The following is a 22,908-nucleotide window of genomic DNA, read 5'->3' on the forward strand; positions in this document are numbered from 1 at the left end:
TCCTACGACTAATGGAGTGTGCATGGACCAACTACAACTGCTTGGATGCCCTCTAAGTATCACCGTCTAAAAATGAAGTCCAATGTTGCTTCCTATTCCAACAAGCTATGTGCACTCCATGATTTTGTGTTTGAATCAGCCAACAACAAGACTATCTCACACCAACTGAGAGAGATCTTGGATATTCAAATGCCCATATTGTTGATAACAAAGATTGTTGAAGAGAGTGTTTTTGGTTGTCATGGCCTGCTTAGGAGAATCGCCTATATCAATGAGTTTGTACTGTACATTTCCTTTATTGACAATTGTATAATTCTCTCGTCCAGAAACAATGGAATTAGAGAAAGGCATAAACTTTGTGAATCAATCCCACCAATGTGTGAAATGTCGAGAGGCATCAGAGTCAATCTACCAAGTTCCTAAGGATGTGTCATGATCTGATGGGCATGTGGCTATGAACAAATAGGAGGTAGGCTCCTTCTATCAAAAGGTGTAGTGGCTTGGACCTTCTATTGAGACTCTTCCTATGAAGACTATGCAATGATCAACCACTTCTTGCATTGTACCTTCCAGGTGACCATACTGGTGGGTAATAATTACTGGCTATGAAGGCCACTTATTCAGAAGAGAAGGAACTGGCTGGCTATCTATTCTATTGCAGAAGCTTGTTGCAAAGATCGAAGAATGTCAAGGCAACAATAGAAGTGATATTTAGTGTCTCTATGAAGTACTTGCAGGGTCAAGGCAGGCTTTTCAGCATGATCACTACCATATCATCTTCCTCTATTTTGTGGCCAACAGCCCCTAACTAGTCATGTAGATCATTGATTTTCAACATGTGTGCCTTGAGAGTTGTCTTGTCATCCATCATGATTGAAAAAAACAAATTCTTCAAAAAGACAGCATGGCTCTTAACAGACATCTCATAAAGATCCGTCAAGGTGTCCCATATTTCTTTAGTCGTTTTATCAGAAAGCACCTAAGCCAGCTAATCATCTCTAACCGAAAGATTTAGGAGCATGACAACTTCCCAATTTTGTTCATCCCATTTATCCTAATCTATTTGAGCTTGAGTAGGGCATGCCTCCATGCCCAAAACGATCATTTTAAACAACGATATTCAAATATCATCATCATGTGTAGCTTCTAATTGTTGTAATTTCTGCCATTGAACCGCTAAATTCTATTCCTACATGTCAATCAAAGAGGTTGTCATTGAAATTGAGGTTGTTGGTCAACCTAGTGAAGACTCTGAATCGAGGCAGACTGAACATGCTGGAAAAAAATGGACGTTGGGTAAGCAGAAGTGGATGAGCTTGTAGAAAAAAATTATATTTATTTGTTTTTTATTAAATTTGAAAACCCTAGATGGGTTTACATGGCAACATACAGAAAACCTTGGGCAAAAAATCTGAATTATCAAAGTAGTATTTTGGCCACAATTAAAATATTCAAAAAACACAATGTTCTAAAAGAAAACACAAATATTTTAGAAAAAATTGGAAAAAAAATTCTGAATTTTTTTTGTTGCAGAAAATGTTTTAAAAATATCTTGGTAGAATACGCCAATAAAACCCCATTGAGCTGAAAAGATAATAAAAAACGTAGATTTGGGACCCCACGCAAGCAAAAAAAAACAGTACCAAAAAAGGATCATCAAGTACCTAGCAAATGTTGTTGATTAGAAAAGACAAAAATTGTTTGTCTTATTCGACTGAGGAGGACGATGGTAGCTAACTAGGCACAAGTCAGGAAAGAATGGTGTCAACTACTAAAAAAATTGCCTACTAAAAATAAATTTCTGACCTAGGTCAAAAACAAACAAAATCCAACATAGCGCTTCTAACCATGCCAAGTCACTGTTGAGCTGAAAAAAACATAGCCAAGACAAGTCACGTTTTTATGGACCAGCCAAAAAAAAATGCAGGTCAATTTCAAATTTCGTGGTAAATATATCCCTGGTGTTTTTATTTAGAAACAAACGTGCGATTAAGGTCCAGAAACAGATACCTGATTAACTATCTACTACATAAAAAATTTGAAAAATTAATTTCAAAATTCACCTCCATAAAAAAATCACCCAAAAAATTATACTCCTCTAATACCATGAAATTGTTAAAAATGAGATACTAATTGTATTATCAATAAACTCCAAAATAGAGTTTACAAACACAACTAATAGCATGAACAAAAAGAAAAGTTGTCTTAATTAAAACGTCTATAAATAGAACTAATTTAGCACATTAAAAAGAAAGCCTATATGACCATTAACTAGATAAGCTAAATATAGCAAAAGTACAAATATTCTAATAGGTTTCTGAAAATTTTATGAATTTTGTGAACGTGAACTTTGAAATTATTTTTTCAATTTTTTTATGCAGTCTAATAAAACTCTAAACAGGTTTATTGTATATTCGGCATTGTTTAATTTTTCTGCCACAATTTCTCCAACTCATAGCACTAGTGATTTTTTTAGGCTGTACCCACAAGTTTGGAATTTTGAAGTGTTTTTTGTCAAAAAGCAACGGATTTTTATGCAAATACAAACAAGAAATTTGTCCCACATCAGCCTACCATCACAGCGGTCACTTTTGGCATAGAGCATTTACAATTTTTTTTAAGTTAGCTGGTCTAACTTCTGGGTGCAGAAGCCACTTACGGGTCAGCGGCATTTTCTAAGTTCTATTGGGCCCACACCTAGGTTTTTCATGTCTTTTTTGTACTAATGTGCTTTGTGGGATTTTTGGGAGTCATTGTTTTTTAATAGCATTTTTCATTGCCACATTAGCGCTTTCAGATTTTCCAAGGATTTTACTGCAACTAGAAAGAAACGAGAATTTTTTTGTTTGTCTTAGCCAACATACTCCCAATCATCAATCGCAAGTTTTGGGTTCTGCATATTGCGGGACCCCTCATTTTTTTTTTTCTGAAACCCTAATCACTTTGGGTGCTACCTCTAAATCCAGATTTTTTCCAAATTGCTCACATTAACGGTTTTCTAATATACCAAACAAAAGAATTTGATGGGTTTATAAATTTTTCCCTGAAGAAATTTTGGGAGGGTTTTAATAAATTTTCCACAAATATTATGTTTATCATAATTTTTTCCCTTCAAGAAATTTAGTTAGGCTTTTAATTTTCACCCTTAGAAAAAATCAGTTGGATTTTCCCCCTCATATTTTTATGAAACCCTAATCCATTTTTTTCCCTAACTTTCAACATTAAGGTTCTCTAATTTACCAAACAAAAAGATCTGATGTGTTCATAAATTTTTCCCTTGAATTTTTTTGGGAGAAATTTTCCTCACAAATTATGCATTTTCATAATTTTTTTCCCTTAAAAAAATTCAGTTAGGTTTTCATAATTTCCCCCTTCAAAAAATCAGTTAGTTATCACAATTTTTCCTCAAAAAAAGAGTTTCGTACTCTTTGATCTGTATTCTCTAATACATATCTCTGCTTTTGCAGGGCAGTTGATAGAATGACCTTTAAAAAAGGGTATTATAATATTTTTAATTTTTTAAGTATCTCACTAGATTAGCTTCTCCTTCTAGAATCGTATTTATCAGTCATTTAGGCTTTCTTTTTAGTTTGCTTATTCAATTCTATTTATAGACATTGTCTGAAAACCTTGCTTTTTTGTTCATGATATTATTAGCCTTTGGGAGGGTTTTAATAAATTTTCCACAAATATTATGTTTATCATAATTTTTTCCCTTCAAGAAATTTAGTTAGGTTTTTAATTTTCACCCTTAAAAAAATCAGTTGGATTTTTCCCCCTCATAAATTTATGAAACCCTAATCCATTTTTTTAGGTGCAACCCCAAATCCACTTTGTTTTCCAAACTTTCAACATTAAGGTTCTCTAATTTACCAAACCAAAAGATCTGATGTGTTTATAAATTTTTCCCTTAAATTTTTTTGGTAGAAATTTTCCTCATAAATTATGCATTTTCATAATTTTTTTCCCTTAAAAAAAATCAGTTAGGTTTTCATAATTTCCCCCTTCAAAAAATCAGTTAGTTTTCACAATTTTTCCTCAAAAACGGAGTTTCATACTCTTTGATCCGTATTCTCTAATACCTATCTTTGCTTTTGCAGGGTGGTTGATAGAATGACCATTAAAAGAGGGTATTATAATAATTTTTATATTTTTAGTATCTTGCTAGATTTAGCTTGTCCTTCTAGAATCGTATTTATCAGTCATTTAGGCTTTCTTTTTAGTTTGCTCATTCAATTCTATTTATAGACATTGTCTTTATTAAAAAAAACCTTGCTTTTTTGTTCACAATATTATTAAGCCTTTGTAAACTCTATTTAAGAGTTCACTGATAATACAATTATTATCCCATTTTCAACAAATTCATGTTACAGAAACGATATAAGTTGGTTAATCAGATTCATGTAGCTAGTTGACAAATTTCCTTTCAGGCAATTAATGAAACTTCTATTCATGCTCATAGGAAATATAAGGCAGTTATTTCCATTATGTTGTTAAAGCATTTATTCTTTCCCAATAAAAGAAAATTTATTTTCCTAATTATTTTAGGATTGTATATTTGATATGGTACAACTTTTAGCTGCTTAAAAGGAAATAAAAGGAAATATAGGTGAATACTTAAAAGGCACAATAATTCAGTTCTAGGAATCCAATTTGTAATGCAGAGATAAATACATACCAAAAAGTAGCACCGCACTAGAGGACTTGTGCAAAGTTCGTTCTACATTATTGTACAGCCCAAGACTAGCTTGCAGATAGTTTTACAAAGGCTTTAAAAATAGAAAAGAAGTTCAGAGATCTTTTGGATGTAGCTGAAAATAATTTAGCCACAAAGGATAAGATTGGAGTGGGAGTTCATTCTGATCAACTCTACATGGAGCCAAAATAAAAACAGAGAGGGAGTCCATTCAAATAAAAGACATTTGAAACTCATATATAACCAAAGAATCAAAAATATAAATGACCTTGTACATATTTTTTTACAGATGGAAGAACAGTTGTAATATGAATTTCATGATATGTATGTCTGATCTTTAATTGCCATTTGATTCAAAATGCATAACATTTCTTCTCAGATGTTCTAAATTAGTGGATCTGTTTGTAATTGGTTGAAAACAACAAACTAGGGTAGCCAACATATTCCATGAATTCTAAATTTCAGCTCAAATAGTTTTACAGAACAAGATAACCATACCTGCAATGCTGCACTGCTCCATATAATTCAAATTGTAATTTGTTTCCATTATTTAGTATTTACCAGGATATTTAAATTAAATATGCATAAATTGATTGATATAAGATTTCAACAACATTAAACTTAATATTAGGGTTTTTTATTAAAGTTTGCAAGATGAGAATGATGAGAAAAACACACCTAACTTTTCCACTTCAGTAAATATTTTATTGAATATGTCCTCTTCTTCATCAGAATGCACCTGCTTAGGTAATTGTCTGGTTTCCCTTTCCTTGAACATATCGGATGGCCTCGATGACTGCACCATATCAGAAACCATCAGAAAAATATCAAAATAAATTTAAACTTGTTACCCTATTTAACAAGGCCACTATGACCTCATTCAAACTTATTCTCCTAAAGTTAAAACAACAAAAAATATAATACATATGTTATATTGTGATTTATATTGTTAATATATATTAACTAATAATGATTAATCATAGAGACGTGCCTCTTCATGAGACATGTCTCCTACTCTTATAAGAGATTGGGATCTGCATTTGGAAAATATCTATAACAATGGCAATATAATTACATTTGCAGAAACGATCCATGTTACTTAACATGGTATCAGAGCCAAACTGTAAATGTATCTGACCTGAAATATATATTGGAGGCCCTATATGAATTGAAGGTATTATGGTGCAATAAATTATAATTGCAATTTCTTAAGATGGCAACCTGCCGATCAATATGCAGGATAAACACAACATATGGACATTTCAATCTAACAATAAAGATGCCTGATAAAGATGCCTGATGAGTCTTAATTTCTTTTTCAAGGATCATAAGAATTACAAGTATAATTGCTCTTACAGCAATCTTCAATTGATATATGTATCGCAGTTCCTAATCTTTTTAATCTGATTTAAATGATGATCTAATTCTGACTCTAATGGTGGCTAGGATGTATCACATGTTCCTGATCTTGTTAGTCTCATTTATGTGATGATCTAATCCCTAATTCAAAGGATGTTTTGATATTATAGGCAAACAGAACCTCTTTATAATTATTTCTGATATAGATGTTGCCTATGTGATGTTCTTACAATGATGTTTCTGTTTTACAATCTCTTTAGGAATCATGCATCCCTGACTTATAAGTTTGTGGCTCAATCTGAGCACACGGTTTAGTCTTATTTTTTAAACTAAATTTCTTACACTTATCTCGCTTTCCTTCTACAATCTTCTTTTGTCTCTTCATGTCTTTACATGGAGGTGATAGAGATATATTTATTAAAAGTGGGATGCTTCTTCATAAAGAATCACAACTCCTTGTTTAACTAAATTGCACCCTCTTTAACAATGCTTCTACATTAACCATCCTTCTTAAGCTCACTTTTTTGTTCTTTTGGATCACAGTTAAGGAAATTACTCTCCTTTCAGTGACTTCTGCCGTAATACATTTAACACTGTTTTTATCCCTAATTGCTGACTTGCCTTTCCCTTAGCATATGCACCTTTTATGAATCGATATCAAATATAATCTTAATTATCTTATTCGCTTCTCTAAGTCATGGCTCTATATGATGAACCGTACCTGCAAAACAATATCGATGAAGCGAAATATAAATGAGGATGTTATGTCCAGTTAAGGCTATGCAAATATGAAGTGAATATACATTATGGGAGGCATTCCCAGGCTTGAAGAAACCTTGCAGAATGGAATTGTCAATTTACTGGGAAGCACACTTACCGGAGATGGAGAGCCCCATACATAAGCATGTGCAATGAATGCCAAAACCAACATTCCTCTCCAAATCTTCGAGTCCCCTTCTACTAACAATTGCTGGTAAGAAAATGGAGGTGATATCTCTATGGTTTGGTGGAGCTTTTGGCCATGGTTAAAGGCAGCAAGCAACCTAGAAAGGTCGTGTAGAGTTTCCTCCCATGGACTGAATTGTGGGTGTGAGAGATGAAATAGAGGATTCACGGCTGGTAGAAAGCCTCTGTGGTCGGATACCACAAATAACTAAGTACGAGAAGAAGATGAATTGTTCACATTCGCCTTTGTATATGCACAAGCACTAATCCTCTTCAGAATTTGAATGCCTTTCGTATTGGTTTAGAAGTGTCAAACAAACTTCATACGGTTTGAATTTTATTATATACTAACACATAATTAGGTTATTATCACCATGTGGAGGAGACAAACTTTCATGAACAGTGTCAAATTTAGTAGCACCTCCTCCCTAGATGTGGCTGCCACATGAGCAATGTAGTCCCACCAAAAGAACAATATCTAATATCTAATATGAGATAGAGGGTACAAACAAACAAACAAAAAAACAAAATATATATATGAAATATTCCATACATTATTTGGTATCGGTTTGGAGGCATTCACACATTCGTCCAAAGGAGTGGATAGAGCATATATTTCAGTTGATCCTTGAAGATCATGATTATAACAGATTCAGAGAAAGTATGACATTTCCTCAAAGGCAACTTTGGATGAGGAGCTCAAATGATTGAGTTCAAAAGTCCTTGTATATGATTGTATGACCTTAATGGGCCTATCCCATTAGGATATTGGCACATTGTGTACCTATACTAAATCAAGATATTGGCATATTGTGGACCTACACTAAATCAAGTTATTGGCATATTGTGGACAAGTTTGAGAAAATGGAAGGACATGTTCGCTTCTACTATTAAGCTAAATGAATGTTTGGACCTTCAATGGACGAAAAGAGCAAGTTGGATAAGGATATTGCATCATGTCTGACTCACATAGTGAAGCTGTATAAGAGCAGTAAGAGCATTCCAGATAACACCCTCGAAGAAAATAATGTTAGAAACTAGGATCTTAGGTTATTAAGCATAGAAATAAAATATAAAGTACATAAAATGAGAATTATAAGCAAAGATTTGACACATTACCAAAATAGACATAGGGAAACCCTTCCAAGTAAAAAGCCCCATACCATCATTTCATCAGAAAACATTTGAAAAATGGTTTATTAGAACATAGATCAAACCTACGGAACACTTCTCTATACTTCTACATGAGCAATACTACTGCTTGTGCATAGTGATAAAGTTCATTATTCATCTCCAAATTCACACCCTCTTAATTTGATGAAAGCTCCTTCAATATAGGAAAAAAGGTGACCAAATAACTAAAGATATTACTCAAATCTATTCAAAATGACCATTTGTAATTCTATAAAGAATCTAATAATTATTGGAAAATAGTTATTTTAAAAGCTTACTATAACAGATAACAAATAAGGCTTGATAACCTTATAATAGAATAAAACGTAGTTGTTCAAGGATATGACCCCTAAAATTTTATTACAATCTATAACTCCCCCTTAATAGAGATATAATTATCAATTTCCATAAAAGGAAACATTAAATATGCTACACCCCTCTTTATGGACTTATCAAGAAATGTGATGTTAATATTGAAAATATGTTTATTTTCCATATTATTGAAGACTGGTGCATTAAATGAATAATGTAGTATATTGACAAACATGAACAAATGTTGATGAAACCTAGATGATTTATGCTAGAAAGAAAGGCTTAATACATTATCAGAATGGTATAAAAGTTATGGCTGAATACCTCATGTGTCAATGGATGCAAGAGAATGGTCACTTGTGAAGAAGGGAGGGAGAGTATCAAGAGGAAATTGGTTACAGACGCAAGGGAAAGGTCAAAATTGTCATCCAAGTTAGACTTGTAGATCAGTCATATCGGTCATCTAGTCACCTAGTTATAGGGTTAGGTATGGTCGAGAGTTGCTTGTTGTCAATGTGGGGATAGGAGTGTTTTTCCTTCTCCATCTATGAATTAAAAAGATTTAACCTCCACCACAAAAAACTTCATCCGTAAGTTGTAGAAGAAAGGAATTACTCACATGAGTAACTCTTTAATCAATTTTGATGGACTCTCCCTCCCTCCCTCCATGTGTGTGTGTGTGTGTGTGCATATGGCATTAAGCACTACACAGTGACACACACACTGTGTCTGTGCGCGCGCACACACTGAGTGCTTAATGCCATATGTATATGTATAAAAATAAAAGATTATAAATGGACACAAATACAGTCGTGATATTTTGTACTCACAAATAGAAACTATAAATCATTGAAACATATAAAGAATAACACCATCACAATCTAAACCAATCAAAGTGAATTAAGAGCTGACCTTAACCATCAATTCTAAAATCATAACCCTCTTACCAAAAAAAAAGCCTCCTCATATAACCTTACCCATGAAAACTGTCAATAACCAGCTGTAGTATCTCCATAATGCCATGATTGTAAGATGCTTCTGAAACTTATAACTTTACTGAGGTAATGACTGATAGCAAGTCTTACTCTTTATCAAAATGTCTCATAAACATTACCTTAACTAAAGAACTCACTGCTGACTTCATTCCCCAGAGTAATTTCTTGGAATCTGACTGATCTATCATGGACAAAATATTATCCACTGCCTTCAACATAGTGAGTTAAAAAAGTTTTGTCTAATGTAGAGACTCAGGATCCCTGAATTGCAATTCAAGAACTTCAACCAAAATTACTTTTCCAACAGGCTGGCAAGATACTCTGTACTCCAATACCACTATAAATACCCACACCAAAATGAACCCAAGTTTTCCCTCCTTCGTGATTTCAAGGGATAAATGTTTTGGTTCTGTTTACGCATTTCTTGATTTGTATTCTGATATGTATTGCAGAGACAACATATAATAGAAAACATCACTGGACTTGCAAATATCAATAAACAGATCAACATGTAAAAACTGAAACTTCATAGACTAAACAAAAAATTAATGTTACACAGCAGAATCCAGTACGTATGTCTTAACTTTATTTATAACAGGAAAATAAGCCTTTCAATACATATAAAAGTCTGTGAAATTACTTCTTCATATGCTAGTGCAAGCACTTAATACATATAGCAATGGAAAAGAATTATACATCAGTAGAGATTTTGCATCAAATGTGGAAATGGCAACCGAAGGAGCTGCTGATAACATGGGAGACCATCATGCCATAAGGAGAGATATGCTAATTGTTCCTTAAGTTGTGCCCAGTCAAAGAGGAATAGCACTGACTGAAGCCTATTCTGATCTACCAAGAAAAGTGCGATGTCACGTCTCACAATCCTTCCACCACACACCATAAACCCCACCAACCAGCATTCAAGATATTTGCCAAGCCTTAGTGGCCATGAATGTCTCCACTTCCAGCTCAATAAACTCCCTACCAACAATAACTTAAATGGCCATGTCCAAACCATTTGCATACACGCCCTCCACACAAGAATGACAATGCTCAACATAAACCAGCGAGTATTTGGTATAAACTGTTAATTTTATGGTACTGCTCATAACCACCACAAGCAAATCATCAGATCTGTTGTCTTCCCAACCATAGATGATAAGCTCTTATCAGCACCCCCAAGCACAGTACACATTTAGTACATCACAAAATTCATTTTCTATATATGCATGAATGGGCTTGCATATATGAATCGACACCTCTTAATAAACCTCCAGACGGCCTTGTAGTTTTGGCACCAAGAATTGGATCAGACCTATTAATTACAAGTTACATTTATATAGGTCTTGCCCAGTTACATAATTGCAAGTTGCATGAATCACCCAAAAGGGGCCAGACCCAAATTAGGATTGAAATAAGAAAGTTATTAGAGATAGGCCAATTAGCCATTAGGTGTACTAGATTGGACCTTGAAGGGATCCAATGTAGCTACACATCCAAACTCCCTCTGAGCTAGGGAGGATTCCTTCAATATCCAAGCTACATAGTGACAACCATCATGGCTACTCCCATGAAAATGCAAGTGAACATAACCACTATGGCTACTAACAGAGGTTGGATCCAGTTGATGTGAGTTTTGTTCCACTACAACAAGCAGAATCAAATACTTAATGTTTCGAGGAGAAACACCAAACACTCAATCCTCTCTTGATATAAAATTATCTCTCATGCTAAGCTTGTAAAGTAAGATCACAAAATGGCTTCAAGCTTCCTTCTTAATCTTGGACTTTACTCAGTTTTATGATGTGATATGTTGATTATCACAAAGGGACTTACACTATTTGTTCAGTGGACATCAACCTTTTCTCTTATAGATTTGGTTTTACAACGTGCAATGAAAATTTAGTTTTGATCTTCAAACCTTTCCACTTCAACCCAAACTTAAATTGGCTAACTTCTACTCTTAACAACCAATGCAAGGACTCATGGATCACTTGGACTCTACTAAATGTAATCTCAACAACGGCTCCACCCACCTAGTGCAAGCTTCTAAAGAACACTCGATTGGTTTTCAAATCAATATATCCTCTCTATTCCCATCAAATGGAAGCAAATTAAGGATTCAAGATCAATTGAAGTTATGCGCATTCAATCACCGACTTATCACACAAGGCACTCCTACTATCAGCAAGAGACTAGTGGCCTGGATTTGTTTGAGTCAAGCAAGTAAACATCCACAACTTACATTCAACTAAACTACTTCAACATGAAAAGAAATCTACTCCTAGTGAAAAATTGAGGAATACTACAAAGAAACAAGACGTAATCCACCATGAAGAACCAACAATGAATTATCAATTAATTTGACAAGCATTATAGCAACAACTTCATCAAGTCCCTCCCTTTGCTAGCCTACTCTAATCTTCTAGCTTTCTACTACCTCCAATCTCTAAGCTAATTTATTCCAAATGAGAAGGCCTTGGCCTTTGTAGTAGTTCAATTACAATGAAGGGCCAAGATCGATCCAATATCAAGGATCAAGATTTCTTCCCACAAACCCAATTAGGGTTGCCAAATTTAAAAACAATTACACAAAAGCACCAATTTATGGAGCAATAAGAAAATTACAATGATTTTTCCAACCAATGAGAAATTAGGACACTTGGCATGTTGTGATTAACTGTGCTTGAAATTAAAATTTTCTAATTGGAGGAGACAAACTATTGCCACCTCATCATTCTTATCCTATGCTTTAAGCATTGGCTTGTAGAAGGTATTTGTTAAAATTGCAAATATTTCAAGGTTTGAGATATTCTCCATCCTTTGAAATTTCCTCATGGAATTAACTTGAATCACTTGCATCTTTGTGAACTCATGAATTTGATCTCTCTAGATTCTCTTTGAATATGTCCTCACGTAGCTAGAACCTCTGTGCTTTCCTAAATTTCCTCTTGATTTCAATCTAAATTTGCGGGTCGATAGCTTGAATGGGAATCTTTCCTTCTTACTTGATTCCTCAGGCTTGAGCCATCTTCTCGTAGCATCTACTTGGTTCTCCTCTTGAAGTCTTAAGCTCAACATTTACATCATCTTCGTCTTTCACATTGCAAAAAAAAAAAAGAAGGCTTCATTAAGTTTGTGAAAGAAATCTAAAAATAAAATCATATCAATAATGAACAAAATAGATTTTTGTTATTCAAAATTAAGCCTTTCTATCTGCTTGCAATGATCAATGTCTTGGGTATTTCTAGAGGCTTGAAAGAAAAAGTTCTTGGGTGAAAATCCTAAGGAAAGAGGAATTCCACTTTGGCAATCCTTTGGTTAGAGGATTTCCACCAAGAATGATAAGAATTCAATTCTAGTTACTTAGCATTAAAGTTCATTTCGCTCACAACTTTCCAATCTGCCCATTTGATTTGTCTTTCATTCTACACGAGGAAAATAAGGATAAAGGGAAAGGGGGAAATTCCAAATCAAGAGGATTATTGTGGTGGGAATCCTCTGAAGAGAGGATTCATACAGTTGGAATCCTATGGTCAAAGAATTTCCACCAAATATTATTTCGCCTTTTTCCACAATTGTTTCAAAATTTTCTCTCATTATCATCAAATCTCTCCCTAAATGGCATCCCTCATCTTCAACTCTTGTTTAGAAATATAAAATGGAGTGGTGGAACTATTGACATTGGAGGATTCCATTGGCGGAAAACCTGAGCTCAAAAGATTTCCACGTGGCAATCCTCTGTTTAGATGATATCCACCAAATTTACTAAGCACTTCATTTCCTTCCATCCTTCCACAACTTCATCATTTATCATCAATTTTGCTTCAACTCACCTTCCTTTACCCAAATAATATGGTATCGATATTTAATATCAACCTTGCATTGACTATTATGTGGATCAAAAATGTGTATCGAATATAGCATTAATAATATGAATCGATAATAAGTATCGATTATCAGAAAACATGTCAATTTTTATATTGTTTGCAATTTGTTAATAATCCGTAATAAAACATCTCTACGTGAACTATGTTCGCGCAGAGACATGTTCCTATAGAAGACATGTCTCCAGATTATTGTATATATGATGATCGATCAATGTATTTTTTGAAGTACAAAAAATCTTACATTAAGAATATTGATGGCTTTATATATAAAGTTCAAATCAGCATTGCATTCTCATTATATCTAACATCATCTCAATTATAATCATATTAAGATCTCAAAAGATCAATATATATTCATGTGGCATTTTATTAATATATATCCAAGTAAAATTATTGAGATATTGTGATTAACATATCATATAGAATCAGTATATACATCTGAAAGCAGAGATTAAAATTTAAAATACTATAACCTCTAAATCTGTTCAAATTTAACAAATTAATGCATCAATTAATCATAACCCAACATATGACTAATATGTTGGTTATCTAAACCAACACATCTTCTTGCTTGTACTATGTACATATAGGCAATCGCTTGTTGAAGATAGTGTCAGCAGGACAAACTAGAAGTTATCAAGATGGAATCCTCCCTAGCTAAGAACAACTATTGATGTTATTGTAGCTATGGTCAGATTTCTTCAAGCTGACCTAGATAACATATATATATAGTTATGATAATATAATAATTAAAATATAATTAATTATATGATAATGTAATTATTATTGATTGATAATATAATAACTATATTATATTGTTATCATACTATAATTATTATATTATGATTTGATTATATAATTGATAATATTATAGTAATATTATATTATATAATAGGTTCTCTCTCCCGTCCCCCCAGGGCCAATCCATTAGACAATAGTTGCACTAGTTGCAATTGGACTATGATAAATATGCCAGAAAACTATGTTGCAACTATATTCTTCCAACTTCACCACACCATCTAACCCCCTTACATTGCCATGTAAAGAATTATATATCTTCCCTCTTCATGTTACAACAATTTTTTTCTTTTTCTTTTTGTTTACAACGCATTAATTTAGTTATAAAAATTTGAGGACCAATGTTGTTTTGAAATTGTTAATTGAAAGTGTTAAGCTTTTGAAAGGAATTAATAGAATAAGGGGTAAAGAGCAATACCATTGCAAATTTTTGCCCCTAAAGGTTTGTGTGAACAACTTAGCCATGAGCCTATAGTCATGAGCAAAATCACTACATATAATTTGGAAAGTCCTAGCATGAATCACATGATCACCCTTAACACTGTTATTAAGCCAGATTCTTTCTTCAGCCCAAGATATATGTGCCAGTTTAATTCATAGATTATCTTGTTTTAATTGAGTTTTAGTAATGAATAATATTATTTTAGTGGATTATCTTCTTTCAGTTTTGCTTTTGCACATTGTGGCAATGAATTGGTATATGTTCTATAACATCAATTATACACAATCTTATAATTATTATATCATATTACATTATTATAAGTGATGACCCATAGTAAAGGAGCATCACAAATAAAAATAAAGGAAGAAATATTTCTTCCTCTCAAACGAGATAGATGAGAAAAATAATTATATATATACTTGCTTATATTTAACAAAACGAACTTAGAGATTTGGCGTTCAAAAGAGCTTATTTGTCTATGCTAATAAACTTGATATTATGATCTTGATGATATATGTTAATAAACTTGGTATTAGTATTCAACAAGGAAAAACTAATATTTGGTATTTTTTTATTTCATAGATCTCAACTTAACATTACTGCTTAGATGTAGAATTTCCACAACTTGATCATGATTCTTTTGTATCATAAAGAAAGATTTCCAATCTCTACATTAAGATTAGTGATTATGATATTATGATCTTGATTGTCTATGCTAATAAACTTGGTATTAGTATTCATCAAGGAAAAACTAATATTTGGTATTGCATACCTCAACTTTTTTTTCGGTTGGTAATATTTAATTTTATTAATTAAGGTTGTATTACAAGGATTCATTACATAGAATTTTAACAAGCACAAGGCTTCTCCAAAGCTACTAAAGGATATAAAGACTACCCTTAATACATTAACATTACATTCAATTAATAAACCATCAAATCTACTAACAACCTTTGCTTAAATGTCACAGCATAGAAAATCGCTTTGCTAAAACCACTAGTCTGCATCCTCCTTCCCGCGCTTGACATACTAGCAATCCAAATGTTGTAAGATCAATTCTTTTTCTTTCCATCTATCCCGAAACAAAGACTCCCTTAGCGCTTTATCTTTTCCTTGACTCAACCGTCATTTGCAACCTTCGGTCATCAATCTTTCCATAAAGCATCACAATTCATTGTTCCTCATTTGGGCACAAAAAAAATTGCAACCTTTCATCACCTTCACTTCATCATGCCCCGCGATCATCATCCAAAAAGCAAGATTCCACAAAAACTTGCCTTTTCATCTCATTCCACAGGGGGAAAATCTACCTGCACCACCATCCTTCGCTGACCAAGTCTAGCCGACCTTCGTCTGCGAGGGTGTGTTACAGGAAAACCACGCACCCTTCTCCCATGCCCCTCCTGGAAGAGCCGAATTTCAGCTTTCAACTTCGTCCATTCCACCAAAACATGCAATTTATAGGCTTCTTTGTCCATACCCCATGGCCACTACAGGAACACAACCAGTCTCACCGCCTCACCTACCTCCTCGTCCTCGAAACACTCGCTACGATCAAAACCAAAACCTAGTTCTACCCATTTCAACAGAGAGTCGAACCCAACTAACAAGTCCCTTAGGAACAGTGAGTCCATCACCCATTTAACCTCTACTTCCTTCTCTTTGAGCTCTAAACCCCATGCCATTATCATTGCCACGATGTCCACATTTATTTTCCAATGGTGTTTTGCTTCCTTAAAAAGGATCCCCAAGGTTCCCTTTTCTGCACCGATCGCTCTCGGCATAGGGAAACACAACAGAAGCTTCAAACAATGATCTTGTACTAGACCATAAATGGCCTTCTATTGTTTCTCCGTCTTGAAGGTAAAGGTAGCTTCCATCGCCAATTTCAAAAGCTCAGCTTCGCCAAATTTGTTTTCACCTCTATTACTTTGCAATTTAAAATCTACAAACCCCATTGATATAAAGGCTTCACACATTTGAGCTCGGCTTCCTGCTAACACTACATACAATTCAAACTACTCATTAATGATGTTCAGCTTCATAATTGCTTAAACCTCCGGTTTGCACACCTTGATGTCATCCCTATCACATCATCTACAAACTTTCCTTTTCACTTACTAGATAAATAACAAAGGCAATTTAACACCATAACTGCCAATCTTCTAATCTTCACGGGACATATTCCTAAACTACTAAAATTTTAAAAACCTTGCCAACAATTAAGTTTTCAAAATGAATTTCATTTCTATCTTTAAAGCCTACCGCCCACTTTGATAACTTGTCTACCTCAACATTTCCTTCCCTTCTAACATGACTAACAACAAAATCCTCCAAACCACTAAGTAACTCTCTGATTTTCTAGACATAGTTTTCCAGATGCCAAGCAAGAATCCTATTATGTTTGGTAGCCTCTACCACCACCATTGGATCCCCTTTCAAACACACTTTTGAAACACCTAATAGCTCCTTCAATTGCCAGTAAAGCAGCCTTCATCTCTACAACATTATTTGTCCCTTCCTCTAAACTTTGTGCAGCAAAAGCCATTGTTTATCCCTTATAATCACGAAAGATTACACCTGCTCCTAATAGTCTAGGACTTCCTTTCACTGCTCCATCGAAATTTTCTTTAATCCAACCTTCCTCTAGGGGCTCCCAACAGACTTCCTCCTCCCTTCACTCTTCTCTCCCTTGCTTCATTCCAACATTTCCATTCCTTACTCTTATACCAGGCCATTGTTTTTGGATCAAACTATTCCCCTTAGTAAAAGAGAGTTTGGAGATGCTTCCTCTAAAGAAAGCAACATTCATTACTTCTTCTATTGCATGATCAATCCTCCATAATAGCCTTTCCATGGTCTCCTCTTTACCTTGGAAAATTCATCTATTCCTCTCTTTCCAAAGTTCCCAAATCACAATAGATGGGATTACTAACCAAATGTTAGACAAGATTGATTTCCTCCTTGGTCTAGGCCAGCTCACAAAGAAGTCTCTTAAACACTACATCCATGGCCCCTGCCAACCTAGCTTACTTCTCACCATTTTCCAACACTCCATTGCCACTGGGTAGTTTAGTAGTAGATGGTCCATTGACTCCTCATTATTCTTACACATTTCACATCTATTAGGACCACAAATCCCTAGTCTTCTTCTACGTTGCCAAGTAAGGATCCTCCCTTACACAGCCAGCCAGGCAAAAGCTCTAGCTTTTGGGAGGCAGTCCCTGCTCCAACAAAGGTCCGATGCATTGAAACACATCTTATTAACCCTTGAGACCTACTTATAACCAAGCTTAATAGAATACTCGCCTGATGAGGAGGCACACAAAAAAACACGATCTTTCTTATTAATCTTACAAACCTCCCTATTCGTAAAGATAAGTCTAAGTTGTTCTAGCTATTGTTCATTAAGAGCCTCCACCCTATGATTCTTCCGTCTCCATCCACCTCCCAATTCATTCTCAGCCCACTCCATGTAATCAGTCACTTTATCTCCCCAAATCCTTGTTAAGATAATTCTCAATTCATCAATTTCATAGGAATCGGATAAAGTTGGATAACTATTCCACGAGTCCTCCCAGAACTTTGCCTTGCATCAATCTCCTATCTTCCACGAAACATGATCTGTAATGACATACCTACAGGCCAACAAAAAATTCCAAATAGTTGAACCTCTAGGAGCGTTTCTCATTGTCAAAATCCTTTCATCCTCCTAAGAGACTAAATACTTTTCTCTTAGGATTTTGACCCACAGTTGATCCGAACTTTTATAAAGACTCCAAACTAGCTTTGCTCCCAAAGCCACATTCATCTTATTCCAGTCCCTTAAACCTGCTCCACCATCCTCTTTTGGTTTACAAATTCTGTCCCAAGCCAACAGAGGCAATTTTTCAGTCTCCTTAGCCCCATTCCAGAAAAATTTCGACATCTTTTGACCAATAACTTTGACAACCTTCTTTGGGATGTCCAAACACATCGTGGAGAAAGTTGGCATAGCTGAGACGACTGATTTTAGCATCATGATTCGTCCTACAGATGTTAAGAATTTTCCTTTCCAACACTCCATTTCTTCAAGCATTTACCTATCAAGTTATTCCACAGATCTGTTATATTTCTCCCCTAAAACAAAGGCATGCCCAAATATCGTCCTCGGAGGGTTCTAATTGTAACATTTAAGATTCTGCTTATAGCTCTCTGCTTACTCGCAGACACATTAAAGAAGAAGACCTCCAATTTCTGCCAATTGATTTTCTGACATGACACCTGGCCACACAGATCGAAAGTCTTCTTCATCACCCACCTTCACTCTCTAAGGCATCTCCAGCCAAGAAGTTATCATCCACAAATTGTATATGGGAAATAGCCTCCATCAATTAGCAAATTTTATCCCCTTCCAGCTTCCTTCCTCTTTCTTTTTTCTAATTAACCTTCCTAGAACTTTTGTCATTATAATGAATAAAAAGGGGAAGAGGGGGTCCCCTTGTCAAATTCCTTTCTCCACCTCAAAATAACCTTGAGGGCTCCCATTTACCAAGACTGAGAAACAGGGGGTAGATATGCAACATCTAACCTATTCCACCCATCTATCAAACACAAAACATGTGAGAACCTTCAGCATAAATTATTTGTCCACCTCATCATAAGCTCGCCTTATGTCCAATTTAACCATCATCTTCCCTAGCTTCTTTGTTCCAATAGAATGGATCATCTCATGAGCTATAATTACTCCCTCATAGATAGAGCCGTCGAGATAGAATCCATTTTGTTCCAAAGAGATTACTAAAGCAAGAACCTTTTTCAATCTATTAGCCATTACCTTTGAGATAATCTTATAGATGGTGTTACACAAAGCTATGGGTCTAAAGTCATTGAAGGAAGCCACCTCATCCCTTTTAGGAAGGAAAGGTGTAAAGGTGTTGTTCAAGTCTTTCAAAATAAAACTTCCCCTTCGGGATTCCTCCACCACCTCCCAAATGTCTCTTCCTACTATGTCCCAAAATTCCTGAAAGAAGAGTGTTGGAAAACCATTAGGACCCAAAGCCTTATCCCTTCGTAAGCCACATAAGGCTTTCTTTACTTCCTCCATAATGATTTTTTCCATCAAAATTTTATTTTGTCCTTCAGAGACCATCAAAGGAATAACATCCAGCACTCTTTTTGTTTCCTCCTCATTCATAACTTCTTTCATCCCTCTCCTTTTAAAATAGCTTGCACTTCTTTTTTAATCTCTCCTAAGTCATTTGAACCTATCCCTTCATCATCCTTAATAGAGTAGATTTTGTTATGCGCCCTCCTCATTTTCACCGAGCTATAGAAAAACTTAATGTTTCTATCGCTTTCCTTAACCATGTCTCTCGAGATTTCTGCCTCCACAAAACCTCCTCCCTTACTAAAGCTTCTTCATATTCCTTGTTGAGAGTCTCTTCTTGTGAGAAATCTTCCTCCGTCATTTCAAACTTAATGACATTATCATTTAGCAATTTCAGCTTGCTCTCTATATCAAGCTTTTTCTCAAAGATAGTTTGAAAATGCCCCCTATTCTGGTTGTTCTTTTAGAAATTGTAATCTTTTTTTAAAAATAAAGGCTTTATTACCTTCTACCATAGGAGCATTTAACCACCAATCTTTAACCTTAATTATGAAGCTTTCCTCTCTCAACCACATAGCCTCAAACTTGAAAAGGCATCGCTTAGGAGCTGATTCCTCTTGTACTCGGAGAAATATAGGAAAATGATCAGACGTCTAATTGAAATTTACCCAAGTGCCCCTCATCAAAAATCTGTCTAATTTCTCTGTTATATTGACAAAACTCAGTCTTCTATTTGTCCATGTGAATTCCCCCCTTTCTAAAGGAACATCCAACAAGCCATTTTCCAAAACAAAATTGTTAAAATCAATCTAGCTAGGGGAGATCCACACACGTCCACCTTTCTTTTCAAAAGAGCTTAGAATAGTATTGAAATCTCCACCTAATATTACCACCTCCTCTCCCAAAGCTTGCGGCATCCGAGTGAGAGATTGCCAAACTTCTCACTTCTAACCATTGTAAATTGGTCCATAAACATTAATAATATTGAAACATACTCTCAAGGATTTGGACATTACCTTCAGCCATTGTCAGTACTACTCCTATTGGATCACTTCAACATCCATCACTTCTTCCCACCACAACACTCCTAAGCCTTCTGACGCCCATGTGGCTTCCATCCAAGAGCTCTTCCCTCTACTAAAGCACTTCCTAATAAAAGAGAAGTCTTCCAGTTTGATCTTTATTTCTTACAGCAATACTAAATCTGGTCTAACTTGATCAAAACTGCACTTGATCAAGCAAATTTTGTCAGAGGCATTGCAGCCCCTGACATTCCACGATAGGAGCTTCAATGCTTCTAGGAAAAGGCTCCCCCTCTTCCCCATCTCAATTTAGTCTAGCCAGCAACACTCCTCGCTTGAGTCAACAAGGTTCTATTAGATCTTCTTCCTCTTCTCTTACTCTCCTCCACTTTCACTTTGGGAGCCCCCTCATCTGTTTGAGATAGAGACCTCTTTTCACTAAGGACAAAGATATCCTCTAAACCCAAGAAATCCTACTTAGCCCCTTCTTCATACTCAGCCTCTGAATTCTCTTCAACCATGTTTCCGCTCAAATCCTTAACTTAGTCAAAAGTAGCTCTCCAAGTTGCACATAGGGGAGATCTATATATCTCTAACCTATCTTGCTAACTTGATCAGCTCTTTTTCCCAAAAAGTTGTTCCTTTGACCATCGCCCTTCCTTCCTTATCCTGGTCTTCTTGAGCTAGCTTTTCCATTTTCCTAGACCACATTGCTGCATCAACCTAATCTTCTTCCGATTGTTTGTTTAGGAAGCCTAGGCTTGTCAAATTATTGACTTCTTCCACCACCTCCCTCACCTTCTAGGGTTGACTTTCCACTGGCTGATCTAAGTCTAGAACCCTTCTTTCCATAGTTTGGTTGCTGCCTAGACCCCCCTTATCTTCCTCTCTACAAATCTAGATTCCTAAAAGACCAAGGCTTCACTCTACCTTTCATCAAAGTGGGGCTTCAAGGCCACAAATCTCCACACCAACTCTCTAAAAGCTACCAACCCCTATCTTCCTTTTCCTCATGAGGATTGATAGCTTGAAACATCGCCACAGCATTCCGTTTCTCGAGAGTCATTCCCTCGTGTTGTCCTGTATTTTGTCACCACAAAATGCCAGTAACAGTACGAAACTTTTTGAAACTAGTGTTGCATCTCTCTAAGTTGAATTTTTTATTCAATTGCTTAATATTGATCAATCAATCAACTCCAATTCACACAACAAATTCTTTACTAGAGGCTTTCGTCAAGTCCTTTCTGTTTTTCTGTTTGTCGAGCCTATGCTTGATTTTTTAGGCCTTCATCGTCTTTTGCTTTGTTTTTTAGTGTGTTTGTTGATTTTTAGTCCTTTGGTTTTGCTCAATTCATGGTTTTCGGTTTCCTCTTTGATTTGATCTAACCTAGAGCTTAATCTGAGTTGTCAATCAAAAGATATGACCATTTTAGTGCCCAAAAACTGGACCTTTTTGATGCAACAACACAAATTAAAAATAGCATGTTATATTTTTTATTTGACGTTCACTTTTTGAAAATATAACTTAAATTCACTTTATGTTATGTTTTCAAGTTACTTTATCAATTAAATTTTCACTTAAAATAACTATAATGCACTTTATGTTATATTTTCAAGTTGAATTTACTTTTTTATTTTTCACTTAAGTGACTATATTAACTATATAGTTCAATTTAATTTTTGACATTTAAATCAAATGCTCTAGTAAATATTACTTATTAAATGATATTTACGTGTTATATTTAATATGATGTGTAAATATAATTTATGTCCCACTTAAGTAATATTCTATTGAAATTAAATTGACATGTGCTTATTAAATCACTTAAAGTCATCAAAAATGGACTTTTTTCATGTCATTACATGTTAAATTCCATCAAAAGTGGACCTTTTCCATGCTATTGCATGTAAATTTCAACTTAGAATGTAAAGTCACTTAAAAGTGGACCTTTTTTATGCCATTGCATGTAAACTCACTTAAAATGTGCAATGACATCAAAAAGGTGAGCTTTTGCCTTAAATTGCATATGCATGTTTTTAAAATACACATTCACCTCCTAAAGGTGAGTTTTTTAAATAAGCATACACATCCAAAAGGTGAGTTTTTAAAATATGCATCCAAAAGGTGAGTTTTTAAACTAAAGACATGTTTTAATATATGCCTACACCTCCAAAAGGTGTGTTTTG

At 34.8% G+C, this 22,908-nt stretch overlaps 1 protein-coding gene across 1 annotated transcript in view; it reads right to left on the bottom strand.

Annotated features, from left to right (window-relative positions):
- LOC149538620 (axoneme-associated protein MST101(2) protein) overlaps nucleotides 1-22,908 on the bottom strand; it is a 98,227-nt gene that overhangs the window by 51,211 nt on the left and 24,108 nt on the right. The window contains exon 3 of the mRNA XM_089799934.1: nucleotides 5,375-5,492. Coding sequence (XP_089656060.1) covers nucleotides 5,375-5,492 — 118 coding nt within the window. The remainder of the gene's footprint in view (nucleotides 1-5,374; nucleotides 5,493-22,908) is intronic.

The sequence above is a fragment of the Cupressus sempervirens genome, chromosome 9 (assembly GCF_028749045.1).
Source record: "Cupressus sempervirens isolate cs-2001-9-10 chromosome 9, ASM2874904v1, whole genome shotgun sequence".
Taxonomy (NCBI): Eukaryota; Viridiplantae; Streptophyta; class Pinopsida; order Cupressales; family Cupressaceae; genus Cupressus; species Cupressus sempervirens.